We start from the raw sequence: 23,924 nt of genomic DNA, 5'->3' as shown, positions 1-23,924 counted from the left end.
TAATTAAAATACGGCTGAAAACGTTTGAGGATGGGATTTTTGTTGTGGTCGTAACAGTTTGAAACGACCTTCTTGTACCTTGTAAATCTGTTAGTGGCAGTTGCTGTGCTTTTACAGTTAATTTTGCAGTGCTTTCAATACATGACGACTATAATAACATTCAACCATTACATTAATAAGTGTTTGTCATATCTGTCTTTGCATAAGGACAACGTGACTTCAGTAATCACGGTCAAATATCCCCATTAAAAAGCCTTCTGTGAAGCTTGTGATGGTGGATAGAGGATTTAGACGTTCACTAAGGTGAGTAACGAGGCAAATATTTGCTTGGTAATGATATGCATGTTGGCACTTCACTTACTAAATCACGCCCCGCCACATTTCCAAATATTCTTTGAAGCTGTTTTACAAAGTAATTAGAGGCATCGAGAGCAAGGAAGCGTACACCTGCCGCACACCTGCCACACACACACACACACACACACACACACACACACACACACACACACACACACACACACACACACACACACACACACACACACACACACACACACACACACACACACACACACACACACACACACACACACACACACACACACACACACACACACACACACACACACACACACACACACACAGCAGCATATCGACAGTTGTAGTAAAAAGTGAACAATTCACACAAAAGAATCCTGCAGAATAAACCTGGACACAACATATTTAGAAACCTAAAAACCTAAACATTTACAAACCCTGACCCCAGGTTAAGGAGGAGAGGAACAGGTGAGTCTTTAATTAGTTTGAAAAACAAAAGGACATGAGTTGAAAGCCTTTATCATTTCACCAGCATGGCCCCAGCAAGATACAAAAAGGCATGATCCATGCACGTCAGACTTGTTCGAGACAAAGAAGGAACATTTGAGGAACTTCTGAAGGTAGGTCCGAACTTGTAGAATTGATATCTTTGAGAACCAACGGCACAGAGTAGTGCAGTGGAATTATGAATGGCTGATTCAACCTGCCTTGTTCTCATAGTTAAACCCCAGCATGCACAGTAAGCTGTCAAAACAGCACAGCTGCAGGCAAGAGAAGCGGCTGATTCCAGCAGCCCTCATCATCATACATCCTCTCCCGGTCCCCTGATCTGCACAGATCTCCTTATGGATGCATAGCGCCCACAGGTCGGACGGGGCCAGACTGACTCTCCAGTCACCCCGGGGTCTTTGGTTCCTTCCACATATGGGTCAGCACTAAAGCAACCTTGGCTCCAGGCGCCTGATTCCTGCGAGGTTAACCCACACACATCAGAGTCGTGCTCTCCAGCAGGTGGGCTCGACATTACTGTAAACCATCACATTCCCACTCCTTCTACATTTGCAGTTTGGAGGACGTTTAGATCCAAAGCTCATTAGCAGAAGCACGACTGCAAACATTTTAGCAGGTGTGGACCTCAGTGGGAAATACTTTACGTTGCAGCTGCAATGGCACTGTCATTAATCTAGTTTACATCATGCTTCAAACACGCTCACTCTGATGGATGAGAAAAGAGGATGCAGCAGGGCCCCCTAGTGTTTTTCACATCAGTGCAAACACACTCTCACATGTCGGCAGCATCTTCAAAACAATCTATTTAGCTTTTTAGTCATATTCCAACATCCCCGTCAACTGTCCTCAAGAGCATAAGTTCAGAAAACGGTAAAACTTTAGGAGAATTCACATGAATGTTGTGCATCTGGGATACATATCAGTCAGCAGAGCCAGGCATGTAGGTCCCATGATTGTTTCCTTGGAGCAAAGTATTTGACTGAAAAAGACTTGAGCACAGTCAGGGGGAGACGGGTTGATGAATAAAGCAGGTTGGGATGGATTTTTGCTGGGAGGGGCAAGGTGTGGCTGAAGGAAGGCTTTGTTTCTATTTGTCTGCAGAAGGGATATTACATATTGACTGTAGAGAACCACAAATCTGCGATGAATCACGTCCTGTCAATTTAGCAGGAGTTATAGATCAAATCCACATGAGTGTGTGTAGTAACTATAAAGAATAAATTGCTTTTTACAGCTAATAGAAAACCTCCTTGGATGAAGTCTCACTCACAGTTACAGGGAGTGATTGTGAGCAACATGCCCTACACTACAATGAAACAGGCATCAATCAGCAGCACATTTTCATTGATTCGAGACCAAACTCCACCCAGCGAACTTAGCTTAGCATATTTCAAAAAATTAAAATAGTTACTCAAACTTAATAAATTGTATTTCTTGGGGTCTGTGTAATTAAACTCTCTTTAGGTGTGTAACGACCTTTATCAAAACCCACTACAACTGTACGGTTATGTTGTGTTCTTTATGTAAACCCACGGTTCATTTCCGTTTCATTTGTTGATCGTGGGATTGGCTGTTAAACAAAAAGCCAATCCCCAACAGTGACTTCAAACCATGTTTAAAAAGTGAAAACGCTACGCTACTTTGCTAGCCATGCAGGTCGATTAAGGTTTTGGATGACAACACATTCCCATTCCCTATGGGAAAAAGGCATTTGGCGGCAACTGGCATTTATAAATTGGCGGCCAAAGATACAGACAGACTTGTGACACTTGCATCCTTTAAAGTTGATTGTTAAAAGTGGAATTCTGACAACCAAAGCACTCACTTCCAAAACATACGGTGTTGTCTGAGATATTGTCTTGCCTCTCACCACGGTTTGAAAAATCAGGGAAAGTTTCCTTTTTTTAGAGGTTAAAAATTGACAGCCTTCATCGGCTCCAACTCCTGTTCTCCACTCAACACTCTTGACCTCAACAGGAAGCTTTTGTGAAACCTAAATTGGTGACAGACAACTAACAACCAGACCAGATAAGCCCTGTGTGAACTCATTTGTTTCTGTGTGTTTAAACACCTGCTGCAGTCCTCCTTTCCATCAGATAAGAAGCTGATTTACACTGCGGTTTGACCCTGAGCAGACACACTCCTCCAGTAACAGATTTAAACACACACACACACACACACACACACACACATAAATTAATACATTTTCTAATGAATAAAGGCTGTGCACAGATGTAGTCTCACATACTTTATTCTAAAAACCCATGCAACATCAGACAGACTCCTATGTTTCTTATCTTGGTCCTGAGTCTCCCTAAACCCCCGCTGAGCGTTGACCACACATTGAGCGCCGCAGACATTCCTAACAGACCGACGATGCATACAATGAGCTAAAGTATCCCTTCAATTGACAACCACCCAGATAGCAGCCAATCACTGTCAACAGCCGTCTGTCTGAGGAGGACCTGTGTGACCGCTGAGTGCTAAAAATACCACCCTGTCTCCGTATAGCATGCCCTCATAAATCACTCTCAGAGGCTGGACGCTGCTCCCTGCCCTTGAAACACGTTCACTGCAGAGCTGTGGTGTGTCAGTAGCTCACTACGAGTCAACAACTGTCCCCAAATCACCATCTTCCATCCATCTCCGAGGACACCTATCCCTCTAAACTATCACCTGTCCATCTGTTGGGTTTCCATACATGTTGAACACGTCCTCACTGACGTATAACGGTCATGCCAAGGCTAAAGAGGGCCACAGTGTGAGGATTGAAAGGCATGACAGAAAAGCAGAACAAAAAGTTAATAAAAACTAGGATGGCACAGATTTTCACTGAGGCCAATGGTGCATTCAAGTACATCTCAGATTGTCCAATTTTCCAGTTTTCTTTGTGTATTTTTTCTAACTTTTCAGTGTAAAACAGAAAGGATGATTGGTTATATTTTAATGCAAGGTGATAGCCGTTTCACTGAATTTTCCCACTAGTTTTTCCAATTATTCCGACACATGTTACTTCCTTTAGGTCCTAATGTGAAAAGAAAAAGCATCTCTATTCTGTTCCCATTTCTGATGGACGGACGGACGGACGGACGGACGGACGGACGGACGGACGGACGGACGGATGGATGGACGGACGGTTGGATGGATGGATGGATGGATTTCTGATCGTTACATTATTTGCACAAGTTATTTTGTGTTACATTTGTGGATAAATTACTATAGTTTCATTAATGAAAAAGGTCAGTAGTCCAAAGGTGGGAAGTAATTAAGTACATTTACTAAAGTATTGCACTTAATTAACATTTTATACTACTCTGTACTTCTACTCCACTACAATTCAGAGGTAAATGGTGTACTTGCTCTCCACTACATTTATTGAATACCTTTAGTTACTTTACAGACTTGGAATAATGATGTGAAGCATATCAACCCTTAAATCAGACTTTATTTCCACCTGGAGTGTAAAAAGTGACTTCCTTTAGGTCGTAATGCTAAAAGGAAGGTGTGTTGCAAGCTTTGTTTGATTGGGTCAAACAGTATTTGCATGACAACAAAACAAAACTGATAAGGTGAGTCATGAGAATGTTCACTAAACTTCTCGCCAACTTCCAAGGTTGAGGGGGCATTCCCATTTTTCGATTATTTGACCCTACATGAAAGCAGCACAAATTCTCTATCTGGCATTGGTAAAGAAAGTGAAACGATGTGTATCCACTGCATTATTTTGATCCCTTCCTAAAATATTGGGTGTTTTCTTGGCCCAGGTTTTATACTTCCTCCAAGTTTCATTGAAATCTGGCCAGTAGTTTTTCCATAATCCTCCTGACAGACTTGCAAACGAACACTGATGTTTTTCTGCAATAAAAACAAGACCAGAAGAGCGTGTGGCTCCGATGTGTGTGAACACTTTCTGCTGACACCAATATTTAAGGCACTGGCCCAGCTGTTGTTCTGCTGAATTGCCAGAATATGACCAGGAAATGGATGTTCAACACAGAGCTGAACAATGTTTGTCTTTTTACTCTTCCTGCAGTTCCCTACACTCCCATGGGGTACCGTGAAAATAAAACACAGCTAATATACCAAAAAAGGCTTATGCAAACACAAATTTTCTCATGTTTTTTATCCTAGCAAATTAAGACTGAATGAAGGCAGGATTGAGGTGAAGAAATGTACAGATTTATCAAAAAGGTAGAGTACAAAAAGAAGAACCAGTCGTGTTTGGGCAGCCCATCAAACGCAGACACTTTGCTTTTTCACAGCTTGAAACGAGGCCCCTCTCACAAGGTTAAACACTCCCCTGTCTTCTTAAAACAGATTTTATGAGCTGTAGCCGAGCCGCGCTGAAGTGTGGCGATGCAGCACAAGTGTCTGACCCCCGAAAGCAGAAAGCTCGTGCCTCACAAGTTTCACAAGTCTCACAGAGCAAATGAGGGCTGACATGGGGCAATGGGACTGACAGCTGGGCCCGTCAATATCCAGGAAGTTAAGACATCAATATGTCATCAATTTCACATCTTCATTTACAAGTCTCATATTCAAGCCTTCCTGACATTGAAGGCTGCTGAACATGACATTTAACCCCCCTGTGGAGGGTTGATTAAAAAAGCATCTCTATTTGAGGGATGAATTAAGCATCAACAATCTATATTTCTGATATTTTTCTGTTCCGTTTTCTGAACATTGCAGACAAATCCATCATAAAATTCATTACAAAAGTTTTGGAAAGTTATTTTGTGTTGCATTTGAGGACAAACTACTATAGTTCCATTAATGAAAAAGGTGAGTAGTCTTCAGTTAAACTTCAGGACAGCATTGCTGTGAGCTAAATGCTAATGCTAACATATTCACAACGACAATGCTAGCATGCTGATTTTTTGGATGTTACCTCTGGGTCTGAAAAGTGAAGCCAATCGAGTACTGGCTTAAAATGGTATTACTTATAATGTCCAGCAGGGAGCGACTGAACTGATCAGATTATATAGAAGTCTATGAGAAAAATAACTGACTTCTTTCTCGATGAATTACCTCGTTAGACATTTTCCAAATTACTTTATGGATCTATTGCTTTCTCTAGGTCTTCTTAAATAAAGTATGATGTTCAATTAGTAAATCATGGTCCCATTTAGAGTAAAATACACATTAAAAGGTGGGTATGCTTTGGGGCGGGGCTACCATGTGATTGACAGGTTGCTGTCACAATGTTGTCCATATTTTTTCTTAGGACTTTAACCCTTTCAGAGTTTGTTTTTTAGTTCACTAAAAGTTTAATGCAACACTTTTTTGCCTTAAAATTAAATGTTTGATTGTACTTGTCACTTCTGGTTCCAAAACCAAGAAACCGAAGTCCAACAACATCGTCATACATTTAGAAAGTAAGGCAGTATGAGTTCAAATCCCTAGAGTGATATTACAGGTAGCCTACTGATTAAAAAGACAGCATCTTTCCTCAGCAAATACCCATCATAACTGCTGCTGCATCCGTCCAATAACTGGAGACGGCTCTGCTGACATGAGTCCATTTAACCATCTGCAGCGGGTAATGGTGGGGAACACCGTGGGAGCGTGCAGCTGGGGCTTGTCGTGACTGAGATGGGATTGAGGTATCTCCACCAGTCTCCACCAGGCAGGCTGTATATCAGAGCACTCATCCCCCTTTTAACAAGTCTGTCTGTCCAGCACAGCGGGGAATGCATAAACCAGATGCAGCTGTCAGAGGGGGAGACGTGAGGAGTGGTCTAGGATGTTTGTTTGATGAGCTGTGCTCTGGTAGCTGGGAAACATGCCAGTGAAGGAGCTAGACTGCGGCTGTGACCTCGGCACTGCGGCACGTCTGTCCGCTGTCTTTATTAAGAACAATACGTCAAAATGAAAGCCAAAATCTGACAGTTTAATGTTGCCTTGCTTATTAGTTAAAGGGACAGTTTGGATGTTTAGAAGTGGGGTTTTATGAGATTGTTCTCGGTGTGTTACTGCAGTTTGGAAGAAAAGGAAGCCAAGCAATGTACTGTTTAGTTATTCTAAAAGAAAGCATACCCAAATAAGCAATATCAGTTTAAGTGTCTGCTACATTACACCTTGCTTTCAGGCAGCCCTTTCTGTCAGGGAACAAATAGCACTTTCTATGCCCTTATTATTGCCACCAGACGCCATAGACCCAAAGGATCATTTCATTTTGCAACACGGTTAATGCCGGAGCATCGCCTCCTAGACCTGGAGTGACACACTTTCAATTCTCACTGCTATCTCTGTCCATTGTTTTACTGTATTCTTTCTTATTTTACATATTTAATTTTCTTTTTAAATTGTTTCATTCTAATCTATTTTTATTTCTTGTCAGCTTCACTTCAAGGGCTTTTCACTAGGATCACTGTTGATGCTTTAGATTGTTCTGCAAAGCACTTTGGGCTGCTTTGTGCATTAAAGGTGCCATACAAATAAAGTGTATTATTATTATTATTATTATTATTAATATTTGTGTCACATCTGATTCATCCATGTGACAAAAATCTACTTTGGTTGTTTCAAAGACAGCGTGGGTGGATATTACAGCTTCTGTGACGGTAAGATAAAGATACCGTAAACTTAAACAACTTTTTTTTTAGGTGTCTAAAATACAGTTTGGCTGCTGGATTGGACCCCAGCAGTACACTGCTTTGTTTCCTTGTCGTTAGTCCTGTTTGTTTCTTCAAATTGGTGGCTTACAGACTGATATCTACTCTAGATAAGACACTGACTATGGATATGTACCTCATATAAGCCTACTTGTAAAGATCCAAACTATCCCTTTAATACCTGAATTAAAACATCTGGGCTAAAGCTTCATTTAATGCATTTATTATCCACTTGTTTTAACCCAAAATACAGCTTTCATAACTGCTTTACATGTTCTTTCATCATCCCCTGCAACTTAACACCATGCAGGAATTATTGCAAACTCACTATTAGGTCTAGAGTGGTGCACGGAAAGCTCCCAAGGTTTCCACCCTCGGCTGGGCCCACCACCGCCAGCAGAGAAGTGTGTGGTCAGTGATCGGCCTTTAAAAATACACACACCCTTCTCAAATGCCCTTCCTCGGTATAAAGAGAGAGAGAGAATTCCCCACTGAATGGAACTCCCACCATAAAGGGATCTTTCTTTCGCTGTTCATCTGAAACGAGTGACCACATTCAGGGGGGTTTCAGCGCCTCGGAGCCGACGCTTTCAACAGGTTTAAGTGATTCATAGGAAATGTTCAGCGTGATCCTGAAGATGCACTGTAACGGCACCTTTCTTGTTTTAAAACAAAGATTTGTACAGGAAGTTAGCACAAAAAGGGAAAGGGAAAGCAGTGCAAAATAAAGTTATTATTTTCCCTAAAAGCTCAAATAATATATTAGATCCCCCGCTTACATTTATTCTACAACATCAGTTACTTTGCAGGTTCATATTATTACTTAAATTCAACTTGTAAATTATGATGTACTATTGTTGATTGAGAAAGCTGGCAGTATAAAGAGTATTTATTGCCTTTATCAGCTGCAAAATGATAATTAAAGTCCACCAATTATGATCCAGTCATATAATATAGCTACTGTATATAATGGTACGTTTGATGCTAAAACCTTTGTACTTTTACTTAAGTTAAAAACTAATGAGAGACTTTTAATCATAACAGAGTATTTTCAGACTGGGGTATTACTACTTGTACTTAAGTAAATGATCTTGGTACTTCTTCCCCCTCTGATGAAATCACTTCAGATCTCCATCAGACCGAATCTGTTAATAATGAAAGGTTAATAAACATAAAATACCTTTGTTTTTTCTAAATTGTTGTACTTCTATGCTAACATGCTCTATTTTGAGTGTGTCTCCATGCAAAGTTTAGCAAAATGCAATATGAGTATCCGGATGTTTCACCTATAGCTGTCAAAAGGATGAGTGTGTGTCCCGTACTCTAGTCAGAATCAACAAACTTCATCAACGCTGACAGGAGTCGTGGTTGCTCCTTTCAACACAGCACTACAAAAATAAAAGTTATACATGTGTTTCTTCACTATCTAATAAAGTCACCACAGTATTTGTGTTGAAAGGAAGCCAATGAAAATGTCAGTGGGTTAAATGAGCAGTCTCTACTGATTGGCTACCACAAAAGAAAATATTGGCACAAGCTACATAGCTAGCTGGCTAGCTGCGGTGAGTTAGCTATGTAGCTACTGCCAAAGTGATCACAGTGTACAACATGGCAGTGGACTCAGGGATGTTTCCGAATTGGAACACAGCCCTAGACCTGCCTCGTTAGTTAGACCGTCTCTCTGACAGGCCACTTTGAGTGTGTCACTGCGAAATCCAAGATGGACACCTGCAGCGGCACAGGGAGACAAAGGTCAAATGGACGGAGCTGGTTGTTATTCATGCAGCGACCACACAAGCTGTGTGACAGTGTGACAGTGTTACCAGCAACATGTCGCCACAACACACACACAACCTCTGTGGTTTGTATGGAAAGATATAATAACAGCATGATTCAGCCACAAAAAGAGTACAGCCCAAATGTTTTGAATTAATTTTCTTTTTCATTACAAAAAAACAGTTTCTTGCCACAAACTGAAGCAGAGACCCGCAATGGGACCAATATGAAAGCCAAAACTTAAATTATCTCCAGAAACTCCTGCAAAGAACACAGTGGTCTGCTTTATGATGTGAGTGTAATGTAGCTTCAACCATAACTGAGACATAAAACTAAATGGTTACAGGCCTGGTTAACAACAAACAGCAAGCCTTAGAAATAAGCTCTGCTTCTGCACTGCAAAAGGATTCAAAATATGCAAAACATCAGATTCCTTCAAATGGCATCGCTTACTCTGACCCTTATCCATGACTTAAGTTACTCTACGATGAAGAGATACTTGTACTTTACTTGAGTATTACCATTTGATGCTATTTTGTACTTTACTCCACTACATGTATTTAGTACCTTTAGTTGCTAGGCAGATTAGGATTAATGATGGTAAATATAATCAGCCCTTAAATCAGACTGTAGTTCACCTGCAGTAAATCCAGCAGCTACCCTGCAGTATACAAAGCCATTCAAACTAGCTGCACCTTTACCAGCTCTGAGAACACTTTAATGATCAATCATTATAAAACATATCAGAGATATTATTCTGAAATGGACCAATCAGACAATGACTACTTTTACTGTCGCTACTTTAAGTACATTTAGAGGAGAGTACTTTCTACTTTCACTGGAGGAACATTTAGAATACTTTCACTGTGACAGAGTATTCCTACACTCTGGTACTTCTACTTTACTCAAGTACAAGACCTGAGTACTTCTACTTTACTCAAGTACAAGACCTGAGTACTTCTACTTTACTCAAGTACAAGACCTGAGTACTTCTACTTTACTCAAGTACAAGATCTGAGTACTTCTACTTTACTCAAGTACAAGACCTGAGTACTTCTACTTTACTCAAGTACAAGACCTGAGTACTTCTACTTTACTCAAGTACAAGATCTGAGTACTTCTACTTTACTCAAGTACAAGACCTGAGTACTTCTACTTTACTCAAGTACAAGATCTGAGTACTTCTACTTTACTCAAGAACAAGACCTGAGTACTTCTACTTTACTCAAGTACAAGACCCGAGTACTTCTACTTTACTCAAGTACAAGACCTGAGTACTTCTCCCATTTACATTTGAAAGATATTTAGTTAGTACTACGTGTTATAAACTTGTAAATGTTTCTATCATAGGTGAACTCTATTAGCTTCTAGATGTGTTCAGATAAATTGTGTTTACTTTCTGTTAAATATCAGGGTGTCCAATTCCACATACAGAACCTGTATTCTGTCTTATTGTTGTATTATTATCCGTCACTATGTGTGAATAAAATGATCAATTAATACAGCTTAGTTGTATGGGTATGAACAGTGCTTATTTAAACAAAATTATACAATTATCTCTTGGTTGGTAACTAAAATAGCTGAGAAAATCCCAGTAGGGAAAGGGATGGAAAAAGAAAATCTCTTTTAAAAGCTGCTGATGAGTTTCAACCCTCAAATAATAAGTATCTATGGCAGGGAATACATGACTAACACTTGGAGCCCAATGCTTTTTCTGTAAACCCTAAATTTAGACCCATAACTCACAATTTAGCTTCCGTTATTAATAATAATTCCACCATTCCCACGCGTAGGATCACCGTGGCGTGCGTGTTAGCAGAGGAAATGTGATCAAGGCCAGAACCAGAGATCAGAGGGCTTTTCTATCTTTATTAAATCTTAATTTTGCAAAGACTGTGGCTGGATTACAGCGCATGGGAAAGGCACGGGGTTAACAGAGCGAGGTCAGCATCGACAGAGTGGAAACCAGCTCTTTCTCTACAATATTTATCTTCTTTAAACCCTGATCAAACAAGCGTTAAAGTGGCCCTGAACGCAGAACACACACATGCTTTCCGTCCGTGCCCACAGGTGTGTTTTCACCGTGTGTTAGGAGGTCAGAAGTTCAAATATGTCCAACATTGACATCTCTTTCTACGGGGGTAGAAACCTCCTCCTGACCTCTGCTTCACTCCTCACACACACACTGACACCATGCTGCCCTCTGCTGCTCACACACACTACTACACCAAGGTTTGTCTGAGGAGTGTGTATCTTTTATATTCAAGAGACTTAAAGTTGCAACACAAGTTCCATTTCCAAGTTGAATGCAAGACATGTATCCCATTGATTGAGCAGGGAACAAGCCAGACATATATTAGAGTATGCTGCTTGGAGTTTACACAATGTCTTCACACCCCTTACATGCTATTTACTCCTAAATATTTCCTGCTTACACCCCATGAAATCTTGAGTGAAATAAGAGATCTGCTTTTGATTTTGAAATTGAAGTTAGGTCGATCCAATATAACCGTGGCTGGCATTTACAGTAAACGTCCAAAATTCCTTCCTGGTCTTCAGGGACATACAGTAAGAGACCTACTTTTTAATAAAATGACCTCCATCCATGATGATTAACTTCAGATGGTTGGCCATAAAAACATCCTGTAGAGCACTTGAGTTTGATTTTATTTGTCAACTTTCAGAGAGAAGGAAAAATGTTTTGTTTAAGACCAGCCGATAAAATAAACGGCACTTCTGTAGCAAATGTTTTCTTGGCGTTATATAAACCCTTTGGATCGGGCACAAACAAAGTCCTTGTTATTCTTAATGTGCCTTGGTTGTCAATTATTTAAACACCAAGGATCTAATGCCAACCTGCATAAAACAAAGCTGAAGGAAGCTGATTTTTGCAGTTTGCTAGAATAGCAACTATTCCTAAACACACGGATCGGGTAGAAATCGTTAAAAGGAAGCAAAGGGTTGAAATAACAGTCGACATACCGAACATGTTCCCGCCACGCAGAGAGAAGTTTCGTTCTGGCCGCACGGCGTCCCGTCGATCACACTCTCCGACTGACGAACGTAGAACCTGAACCCGGTGGCCCGGCAGTTCAGTTCACACTGCTGACCCCCGGTAGCTGCGAGGGGAATCAGGACATTTTACTTGTACTTAAAAGACAATGGAAGACTAAAGATTGACAGTTCAATTTACACTACATCCAGTCTCAATAAATATAACTTCCCATATTAACAATTTCAACACTAAGGAATGGATAGGAGAGTAGAGCACAGTGAATGCACATTACATTTTAAATATAAATCAACCTTTTTGTAGCACCAGATATGAAACCACAGGCCTCTAAACCCTTAATTTCCCAAAAGATTCAACTATTTTATCAAAACGTTACTTATAAAACCCAAACACAGGTCGGCTGTCTAACCGTTGGACTTTAAATTACTTTAAATTTCAATGAGTCAATGCAATAAAATACCACAACAATGTGTAAGGTGGCTTTGCACACGGACTGCTGCTTTAGTCCTGCAGTGAATGGCAACATAACACACATTCTATAGCAAAAACACTTCAAAATATAGGAATAGTATGTGCCCTAAAGCAGCAGATAATTGAGCTTTACAAATCCAGAATGATTCAGAAAGAGTCTGACGAGTTCAATGACTGACTGAGCGAATGATACTCCTATTCTGCTTTGAAAGTTAGATGAAGCAGACGTTAAAATGCCAATAAATTACTTTAAAACCAGCTATGAGGTTTCAGCTACAGATTAATTTACTGACATAAAGCAGCGGAGAGGATCCTGATCCCTGTTCTTTACATTTTGTTCAGGTGCTTTATTAATTAGATATACTATAAACCCCCTGAAAAGCAAAGTATTCCTTAAACAGATGTACAAAGAGAACATCTAAGCTTTGTTCAAGATGGGAGTAAGATAATCCCGACTAAACCCTCAAACATTCACCTGAGTTTATTTAATCCTTACGTCTGCATTAGCCGTCAGCGGAGGTCTGCAGCACAAAGATCTCAGGACTCTCTCGTGTTTGACAGGATATTAATCTGCAGCCCGGTGTTTACATTAGTGTTCTCACAGACATTACACTACAGGAGGTGTTTTGACTGTTGCCTGGATACCGCAGGTGAGTGAGGTCAGAGAGTGTGTGTTAGTGACAGAGCTTACACACGCTGCAGCGATGCACGACACACCTGAGTTCATACAGGTCAGGCAGACGATGATGTCACTGACAGTGTAAATGTGATTTATTGTGAAAAACTGTGACATTTAGGTTGGGATCCTGATCTCAGAAGGAAACATTTAGACATATTCTTATCACTTTATAAACACATTTTCTAAAGTTTGTTTTGTCTTTTCTTGTCTTAATTAAACTCTTAATTATTGATCTGTTCGTACATCCCTTTATACATTCCTCTCAGTGTTGGATTTACTCATTGTTGTTTGTAATTTAACAGTTTAACATTCAAGCTATTGAATAGAGTAATTAGATTGTGTGTCCTCCTTGTTGTTCATTTTAGTGATTGGTTGCTCATGCTTTTATTTTGAAGGGAGCTTTAGGCACCGGGTGCTACAGAAGGTTTTTATTTGTAGAGAGGAGTGATTAGCAACTGAAAGAGCTATGTTTTTTTTATGATGGCAAGAGAGGAGTAAATAGCTTTAATGATATGTAATGTGTGATAGTCGAAACTTGGGAAAATAAACTGGAAAAAATAAAAGAGGTGGACATGTATGGTTTGGAGAGTCTGTTGACCATCATCTGGTCTACGTTACAATTTGTTCAGTGCTTTAAGTTCGTTTATGATTTGATGGATGGATGGTCTTTGTTTTCCCCACGAGGAAATACAATTGACTCCCCATGACAGACAATAGAATAAGTATTTAGATAAACAAATGGAGCATTTCTACTCTGTACTTTGTGTTCAGTGCTGCTGAGCATTATTACGTTAGCATGCTTCACGCTGAACTGCTAAGCATTAGCATGTTGATATTGTGGCATTGCTAATAAGGCAGAACTAACTAGCCGTCATCAGCAGGGTCATGTCATTGTGTAAGTAAGTCCAAGTCAAAGTAACACTACAGTACGTATACGTGTGCTCGTCCTGCACGATAACTCACCCTCGTTGAAAGGTTCCCACTCGTACAGTCGGCCCATAAAGGGTTTGCTGTTGTATGAAGAACACTGAACAGCCCTGATGTGTTTGCTGGATGGAAGGCAGGCCTGGGGATAAAATATAACACCATTAACACACACACACACACACACAGTACATCTCCACCAGGTGAATCCTCTTGTTGCTGCAGCAGGCTCACGCTCCGCACTGTTACGCTCTGCCGCCACTGATTGAACCTCTCTGTTTTAACAGATTTAATCCTGTGATGGAGCTCAGTTTTCTTGCCAACGGTCTTTAGATTTCAGTATTTATAAAAGGCTCGCCACTCTGACATCCCCCTATGTCTCCTTTGTCCAAACAAGCCGCTGCTCTGCCTTACTTTGCTTGAACATCCCTGTCATCGCACGGCGGGGACGATGTACAGAAGCAGACACTGTTTGAATCTACTTTAATGCACAGGATGGATTCCATAAACTCAGATCAGATAAGCAAAGCCTTTCCACACACTGTGCAGCTGCTGTACGCTGATATGGTAACGTCTTTTAATGTTTGGTTTTTGATGCAAAACAGTAACAAACTGAACAATGTACTAAAAAGCTCCCCTACCTTCACAGACATGTTGCCGAATCACAATTTATTTTGACTAAAAATTAACAACTTTTCTTCTTTTTTTTTGCATTGCTGATCAGTTTAGGATCACCGGAACCCCCACAATGCATTGCAAAGTGCTGCATAGCTGCACAAGTTATAGCTGTGGCCCCACATACAACACATGGACCTGTACATTTACTGTTGCATCGGGAAAACACTCTAAAGTTGATGTCTAATATTTCTATATTTTGCTCATTGTGACTTTTTTGATTTTATTATTTTAGTAGTTCAGGCGTAATTTCTGCTTTTTTTCTAATGTAAAGAAAGCAATAATATACCAGAACAATGTGTGAAAATCACACACACACACACACACACACACACAGACTTACATTTTTCTTTTTCATTGCTAACATCCTCACTACACTTTTGTGCTTGTGAAAATTAAAGGTTTGATTCTGGATTTTAAATATTCATACGTTACTGTTGCAGATCCTGTAGTGCGCCTGCTCCCCGCTGCAGGAGGAGACAGGCAGGGGGTTGTAGGGTCTCTCCTGGTGCTGGGGTCCAGATGTCTGGCTGCTGGATCCTGGCCCCTGCTGGTCCTGAGCCAGGTGGGCAGAGCCCGGCTGGTAGAGGGGGGCCCAGACCTGGTTATTTCTGGGCAGCTGAGCCCTGAGCTGCTTGTAGGGTCTGCTGTGTTGATGGAGGCTGTTGGAGGGGTCCCGGCTGTGTGGCCTGTGGTCTGCAGTGGGCTGGTGGTGGGGGTAGGGGTGCCAAGGTTCAGCTGCAGGGGAGCGTCTTTGTCTGGAGGGCCGAGACATTTCTGAGCTCCGGCTTGCGTCCGTCTGCAGTGGAGCAACATGAGGAGCCGTCCCGTAACCGTACCGCCCTGGGCTGATTTGAGGGACCCTCCTGAAGACACACAGAGATCAGAAGCTGAACCACTCACCGCCTCACCATCTTTAAACCTACACACTCCTCTACTAACAAACACTTTAATTTATTGAGGCAGAGGAAGTATTCAGATGTAAAAGCAACATCTCTTAATATTTTAGAAATTGAAAAAAGATATTCAACATTTGTCCAAAACAATGAATAAACGATTATCATAATACATGAATTAATAAAGAGATTTATTATCTAAATTAATTTTTAGCCAATGGAATGATCCACTTTTTGTTTCAGCTACACTTCAGCTACTTTCAGTACATTTATTTAAGTATTTTTTTGTATGTGATACAGTGCATTTGTAAAGTAAATAATAACTAATCATTTAAAATATGTGGTACAGTACCAGGAGAAAGTAGAGCAAGCTAAAAGAAAATTCCTTAAATCAAAGTAGAAGTAGCTAAACGCAGTACAATATTGAAGTTACCGTACCTAGTTACTGCCAAACACTGGAATTGAAAGTGTCTGGAGGTGTCAAACTATAGAACATATCATCTACTCCTCTTATAACCACCCACAGCAGAACAACAGAAGCCATTTGGATCTTCCTTTTGTTTGCTTTCTAGCTAAATGTCTTTTTTTACTGAGGAAACTGACACAACTTTTGAGGAGCGTCCAGCCCCCGGTAGCAGAACTCTGAGGAGCTTTTGTCAATTTCTGGGCTCCTTAAGTTCCAACTCAAACAACCCCCCGTTACTCAGCTGTCAGGGCTATTTGTTCAGAGGCAGGCACAACAGGAAGGAGGTCACAAAGCTGCCGAGCACAAGCCGAGCCTTTGAGTCCATCATGAAAGACCGGAGGGCAGTCAGAGCAACGGCTCCAAAGAGTCACTCTCAGCCCCGGCTGCTCAGCATGCAGCACAGACACACACACATACACACACTATTTAAGGACTTCCAGATCTAAACAAAGTCTAGAGCTGCTAATACGATACTGAAAAAAGTTCTTCATTGACCATTATGATATCCAAATGACTTCCAAAAGACAGTGACAGGTTTTTTAAGTACTTCTTTAGTCCATGTCTCCATGCTCTAATGTTCAGAGAGCTCTTTATGTTTCTCATACTGCCTGTGCTTCAGCACCTCTTTTCACCCTCTGTCTGAAACCAGAGCCCCAGTCTGCTCTGACTGGTTAGCTGGCCGGCTCTGTTGTGATTGGTCAACTGCTTAGAGATGTCCCGCCCCTTAGCTTATCACATACAATGTGTTGGACCGCTAGCCAATAGAAGAGCGTGAACGCTTCATAGTGATGTCACTATATCTTTTTTCTTTATATATTTTCTTTTAAGTCTTTGTTTTCTCACTCGTATATTTAAAAACAATTATATTTGTGACTATTTGACCAACTGTTGTTTTTTTAGGGGTATTCGGGATTGGACATCTTGTTATTTGTATTTTTGTTTTGTCTGATTGTTGTTGTTTTTTGTGAGGGTGTATTGTTATGTAATCAACATCTGTTATTTGTTTTCTCCTTTCAGCACTTTAATTTAATGTAATAGAATTAATCACATCAGCGGAAAATTCCAGTGGCAGCACAATGACTTCAACTTCTGAGTTTTTGGATCAAAATCATCTCCTCCTCTTGAGCGGGACGGTGACACAGTACCTCCGTCCTCCAGGCCTCGCCTCCTTCTCCTCCCTCAGGTCTCCTCGCCTGCTGCTGTTCACACTCCTGCCCACGCCGCGGTGCAGAGGAACGGTCGGCCTCAGGGCTGAGATGACGTGTCCCGGTTGCTGGGGTTGAACACCTTCTCTTCTGGAGGGGTATTGTGACGGAGTGTAAACAGGCAGGCAGGGCCGGGTCTGCTCCTGCACCCCTCTTCCACAGGTCCTACTGCAGGCTGTCCAGGAGCCCCAGGCGCCCCAGGAGCCCTGGACTTCTCCATGCTCGGCCCTGAACTCCTGTTGGGACTCTGCCCTCTGAGAAACCTGCAGAAAAACAAGATTAGTGACACCACAGAGCGACGAAAAGCAGGACAGTGCCAGACAAAGTGGATGCCAAAAATGGATGGAAAGCTTCTATCAATGAGACTTTAATCTGCCTAAATTATGGCCTTGCATAAAAGCTCAAGTCGGTGACCTCATCTGTCCTGCCTCCAAACACTGTCCATGAAACAGACCTCTGTTCATGCTTATTAAACCCTGATTTGGCTGATTAGAGGGTGTCTGTTAGAGGCCGATCCCCTATTGGCTACCTGCATCTCTCACTGTTGACTCTTTGGCTTTGTGCAGCGTATTAGCACTGATCACAGCGGGCTCTGTTTAAGGAACCTGCCAGGAGGGGGCCTCTGCCAAGTCAGATTTATCCGTGGAGCTGCGTGGAAATCCTGCTCTTTAAGGAGCACTTTGTCCCCATTCAGTGCTGCCTCTCCAGGCGAACACATGGCCGTAGTAAAAGCTCAGCTGCCTTTGACTTCTGGCAAGGAGAATACAGAAGCAGGAGGAGGGAGAGTTGGCAGGAAGTTTCTCTGCTGTCAATCAGCCAGTGCAGCTATGCAGATCAGACCCTTTGTAACTCAACACCACTGTCATCTCCGGGGTCAGGCACAGGTCAAACAGCTGGACTCCTGGGAGAAAGCACATGGACTACAAATGGACTCTCTATCCAGAAAGTGTAGTTGATCTGTCAGTCAGCTTCATCCCCCAGGAGCATCCACCCCTTTCCCCTGTGTGGTGCCTGCTGCTTCAGAGGTCAAGAGGGGCTCAACTGACAGCTGACATCAGCCCTCTCTGTTTCACGCCAGTCGACAGAGCTGTTCACTTCAAGTTAACAGATTAGCACCACCATCACTTTCCTCTCTCTGTTCAACCTGAACAAACCCCTGCTAGGTTTAGGAAGTAACGGATACATGTAACAGGATTACCCTTAAAGTACTCTTCTATGTGTATATGTGTCTATAACCAGTGTGCTCATATTTATTCATGTTATGTACTAAGTATTTGTACTGTCTTATAGTGTCTATAGTCATAGTTTTATACCTGTAAGTACTGTTCATATATATGAAACATATATTTTACACTGCACCCTCTTGCATCTCTTGCACTTCTAGAGGATAGCTGCATTTGGTTTCGTCCCAGTACTCTTGAATCTAATCTAATGTAATCATTTAGGGCGATATTTATCCATGCCAACAAGACACGATCATGCATGCCATCTCTGACTACATTAAGAACAAGTTCCACTCTTCTGTGCCAACCAAGCGCTTAGACGAAGAGATAAAACAACAAAACTCCTGGAAATATTCAAGGGAGGTCTCGCGTCGTGTATGTGTGTGCTGACATGCGCGTCAGCACAGATACATGTTCCTCCAACACTTGCTACACAACTGCTGCTCACCTTCCTGTGGTCTGTGGTGTGTTGACAGTGCAGGAGGTCGGACCAAAGCAGCAGCAGGAGGAGGACAGAAGCTCTGAGGGAAAACAGAAAGGATTACTGGTGATACTGGTAGATTCATTTATGTGTTTCAAAGAGGCCCAAAGTTTCCCTTTCCTGTAGTTGTTTGTGCATGTAAATGGTCGGCAGAGGCTAAAATCCCTGTGTTCCCTCCAGAGGGAGTTTCTCTACCACACTCTCCACCCCTGCCTGAAATGCCTCCATTTGACTCGTTTTTTTACTACCGGAACATAGTGACATCATCATGTATCACTTGCTCTTCTATTGGCCAGTGCTCCAACATCATTGTATGTGATAGGCTAAGGGGCGGGACATCTCTAAGCGGTTGACCGATCACCACACAGCAGATCAGCTAACCAATCCAAGCAGACTGGGTTCTGGTTTCAGACAGAGGGTGAAATGCAGTTGCTGCAGCACAGGCAGTATGAGAAAATAAAGAGCTGTTTGAACATTAGAGCATGGAGACATGTCAAATATGACACTAAAAATGTGCATAATATGCTCTCTTTAAAATCAAGAATACACATGGCATCGTGATCCTAATGAAAGGTTGCTAAATTTGAGAGGGTAATATGAAAATGAGACAGTTATATACAGCTAAACACAAAATCAGAAACATTTGCATTTAACTACAGATTATAACAAAAGCATTAATAAAATAAGTCGTAGTAATTCAAATAATCGCGCTGAAATTACCTGGAAATCCAGACGCAGGCTTCCAGCATAGCTCCTGGATTCCTAAAATTGGACACCTTAAAATAGAGATGTTTACATTAGCATGCACCAGAGTGGCACAGACATGTTTAACACAAATGCTGTCTGTGTGGCTGCAGTGCAAAGGCAGGGCAGCATCAATCCAAAGTATCTCTTATTATTTCCATCTACAAAATACAATATTTTTAGTCGGATGATTATTCCCTGAAAGTGTGATCAGTATCAAAGTGGCAGTAATAGATTTGAGATGAAATATCCCAGAAATGTCAACATCCTGTCACTTTTACATCTGTCACTGCATTCCTGTGTCTGACAGCCACTAAGACACTGACTCAGGGGAAAAATGAACGACATGTCGCCACTTGACCATGTGAGTGGATCTTTCTGACCTCTGACTCCTAAAGAGGGAGACCCCCTGCTGCAAGACAGACCCCCCATTAGACAGCAGGTCTGTACTTTCACCTTGCCTCAGCTTCGTCTAAAAATAAGTGCTTTGAAGCAGACAGGATGGTCAGAAAGTCTTGCAAACCAGGTGAAAAACACACATATGCAAGGATAATGAAAAGGAAACTCGCGTAAAGAACTAATTAATAAATCAACATTCACAGTGTGTATCATGATGTCGACATACCTGCAGGTTATTGATGGTTCAGCGTTTTCTACTTCACTGCACTTTCAATCCAGTGTGTCCTACTGCTATCCAAGCGCAGGTATCCTCATGCTCGAAACTTTAATCCAGGTGGAGATCCAATGTGTCCCGCCGGAGATTCAGCCATTTACCGGTGTGTGAGTGAATCCGTGTCCAGAGCAGTGCATCAAACCCCGGCGCAACAGAGAGTCCTGACCTCGGTCATCGCGGGGGTCCCGCCGGTTCTGCTCATTTTACGCACAAAGACAGAATGACAGAAAGCTTGAAACTCACTACGGACTGAAAACAACCTCTGCTGCGCCCTCTGTCGCAACCACCACTCTCTCTGCGAGTGTGTGTGTGTGGCATGTCAAAGTGTAAGTGTGTGTGTCTCCTCCTTTTACGTGAGTGGTGTTTACTACAGACCGAGTGTGATCGCTCACCCCCAGCCTCTCCCTCACTCTGTAGTGTCCATGTTAGAACCACAGGTGAATTATGGTGCTATGCTGGTCCTGTAAACTCTGCTGGTGGACAGAAAATGACTTTTAGGGATTTTTTAGCAAGTTTGATAACCTTGAAATCCTTGAACCAAACAACTGCACTCAGTTTGGTCTTGATTTTCGATTGGACTGTTCTGTGTTGGCTAAACACGTGACAGAAAAGAAATGTCAACCTGTCTGATTGATCTACTAAACTCTACAAAATTGCAATCAAAGATTAGAATAACAGCAATAATAAGCAACAGTTTACATACAATTTAAATCCTGCAGGATTAAATGGTCAGTTTATCCAAATCACAAAAATGTAATATATTTGATCCTCAGTGTTGGGGAGAAGTGAACTCAAATAGAAAAATGAAAGTTACTAAAACCTGACTCCTCCCTTAGGAACTTTTTTTATAATTCAACTTGTTCCAGTGTGAAGTGATTGTAAGCTTGAAAACATTCAAAGTATCTCACCCAACATTACCCTGTGGTATCTTGTCCAGCAGATGTGATGCCTTCAAACTGAAGTGTGCACCTCTATATCCATACTGTATGTAGTGTCTCTACTCTACGTCCTCACTGGTGCATGTAAATGCTGCTCAGGAATTTGCTTCAATACCACAATGTTTCCAAACCCTTCACAGGTAAATGGGCCTCCAATTAAAGCAGTTTAATGGATTAATGTACCGGATGACTCGTTGAAGGCCTCTACAGGCGGGCTTTGGAGAAGACTGAACAAAGACACTGAACGAAAAATGCATTGGCTTACCGCCGGATACAAGCTGCTTATCAAACTTGAACAAACCAGCCTCGGTACCTAAAATAAGGTTCATTTTAAAAAACATTTAATAGAAAAAAGCAAACTATTAGTTTATTTTAATCAGATTTGAATGTTTCTTTAAGTATAATGAATTTATAAATCTTTAAACAAGTTGCAAAGACGGATCCAGATGGGTTACTTTTCGCAGTGTAGTACAGTACACAACGCTCTCCAGGAGAAACTCATATGTGATGCTGTGAGGTGGAACAAATGATCAAAAGGGTTGGAAAGAAGAAACGTAATACTGTAAATAGAGAGTGAGGGACCGTATTTGGTTATGGATTGAGACAGCTGGCATCACTACATACCCTTGAACCCCACCTCTACCAGCACAAACCCTGAATAAAAACTGTGGGGTTATTCCTCACCGAGACAAAGGGACCTCATGTTAATGTGTCGGGTCTTTTTAATGGTGTGGGACGTCTTTCCAGCGATGAGATATTGTTCTGCGTCCGCCTCTGCGTCTGCATGCTGTCACTCCTCAACGCTGTTAACAGTTTTTGGGACGTTGACAGCCGCAGTCCCATAAAATGACTAAATGTGTCAGCACAAAACAATGTTGTTTATCACAGCGGCTGAAAATGAACTTGCTGAACCACGTGGTTTGTTGTCAGAGAGGAAAACATCACTTCAGTACTGGAATCATGTTTGTGAGAGATCAGAAACCAACACGTTATGCAGCCATGATGTTTACAGTAAACATCCAGATAAACCTTTCGTCATTTTGTCTAAAAATCTCGTTTGGATTCAAGATCATTTGAGATGAACCTGTCTTTGAGAGCTACTTTAGCGGCAGTGGGTTAATCGTGGACTGCCCAGACTCCCAGACGTTTCATATTTTGAAATAGTTTATTGTATAGAAATATTTGACTCAAATATGTGTCTGTTTGGATCATCCCCATAAAGGGAGTTGGTCTGCTTTATCACATGTATCTCTAGAAATAAGGAGCACAATGTCACCAAATTGTGGCTTGATGTTCACAGACAGGCATACAATTAAGCAACCTTCATTCATAGCCTAGTCCAGGGGTGTCCAAACTACAGCCTGGGGGCCAACTGCGGCCTTTGGTTGATTTTTAATCGGAATCAGCAAATTCTAAAAGTCTAATGGAATATGGGCCACACCTGAAACCTGTGCTTGTCTTATGTTGTACTTCTTACATGTATATGTAGACATATATCCCACGGTGGTATTCATGTGTAAATAAGCCTCATTTTCTAATAAATTACAAGTTTGAGATATACTCTTCCTCTCCTCTGGCCCAGCCCTTCGTATATTTTTCTGTATGTGGCCTTCCAAGAACTTTGGACACGCCTGGCCTAGTCCATTACAGTAAGTCACATAACATTAAAGGCAGAAATGGAGTCGTAAAATAACAGCCAAATGGTATGTTTACACTTTTCTGTTGTTTTAAGGCTCACCCAAAGATGTGCATCACATGTTACAAAGACCCTTATCCTGTCATAAAGGTATTTGTCTATCGTGGTATAAATGTGGGGTTTCTGAGGCTGAGTTAATCCAGCTGCTAACTGTAGGTCCATTTCTCAGAACTAACACACTGTCTCCTGGGAAAGACTTTCCTGTTGGCGGGGAGGATGATACGAGTACTAATTGTTTTATCTCTTTTCTGCAATCAATAGACTATCCAAAGACACACAGACCTTACAGCCACTGGGTACAGACACAGGAAGTACAAAGATGGCCGAAGCTCCTTGCAAGCAACTTCTATCACCACTAACCATCAGCAAAACAACGTGTAAAGAGCCAACTGAAAGAGGTGATATTAAAAGAAGCGAAATGAAAGCTAATTTGCTGCACATCTTGGCGTGGCATACTTTACGAGACAGTTCTTGACAAGATTAGAGATAACATTTAATGCTTATCTCACAGAGCTTCTTTCAGACAACATCTGTCATCAGCTTTTGGGAAATACCCCTCGTGCAGCTAATGCAAACAAAACTCCTTTCCAGAATAGCGTGAATCAAAGTGAGCCTTCCTGTA

The 23,924-nt window shown here is 41.6% G+C and overlaps 1 protein-coding gene across 1 annotated transcript in view; it reads right to left on the bottom strand.

Annotated features, from left to right (window-relative positions):
• The window catches only part of LOC134862621 (thrombospondin type-1 domain-containing protein 4-like), a 45,309-nt gene extending 24,406 nt beyond the window's left edge, over positions 1–20,903 (bottom strand). The window contains exons 1-7 of the mRNA XM_063880626.1: positions 20,621–20,903; positions 19,972–20,027; positions 19,219–19,291; positions 17,488–17,810; positions 15,411–15,846; positions 14,345–14,447; positions 12,201–12,337 (exon numbers count right to left, since the gene is read on the bottom strand). Of these exons, the coding sequence (XP_063736696.1) occupies positions 12,201–12,337; positions 14,345–14,447; positions 15,411–15,846; positions 17,488–17,810; positions 19,219–19,291; positions 19,972–20,000 (1,101 nt within the window). The 5' untranslated portion in view covers positions 20,001–20,027; positions 20,621–20,903. The remainder of the gene's footprint in view (positions 1–12,200; positions 12,338–14,344; positions 14,448–15,410; positions 15,847–17,487; positions 17,811–19,218; positions 19,292–19,971; positions 20,028–20,620) is intronic.
• Positions 20,904–23,924: the final 3,021 nt, after the last annotated feature.

This window comes from Eleginops maclovinus, chromosome 4 (genome assembly GCF_036324505.1).
Source record: "Eleginops maclovinus isolate JMC-PN-2008 ecotype Puerto Natales chromosome 4, JC_Emac_rtc_rv5, whole genome shotgun sequence".
NCBI classification, from domain to species: Eukaryota; Metazoa; Chordata; class Actinopteri; order Perciformes; family Eleginopidae; genus Eleginops; species Eleginops maclovinus.
The sequence above is the reverse complement of the archived record's forward strand: the minus strand, read 5'-3'. Positions and strand labels throughout refer to the sequence as shown.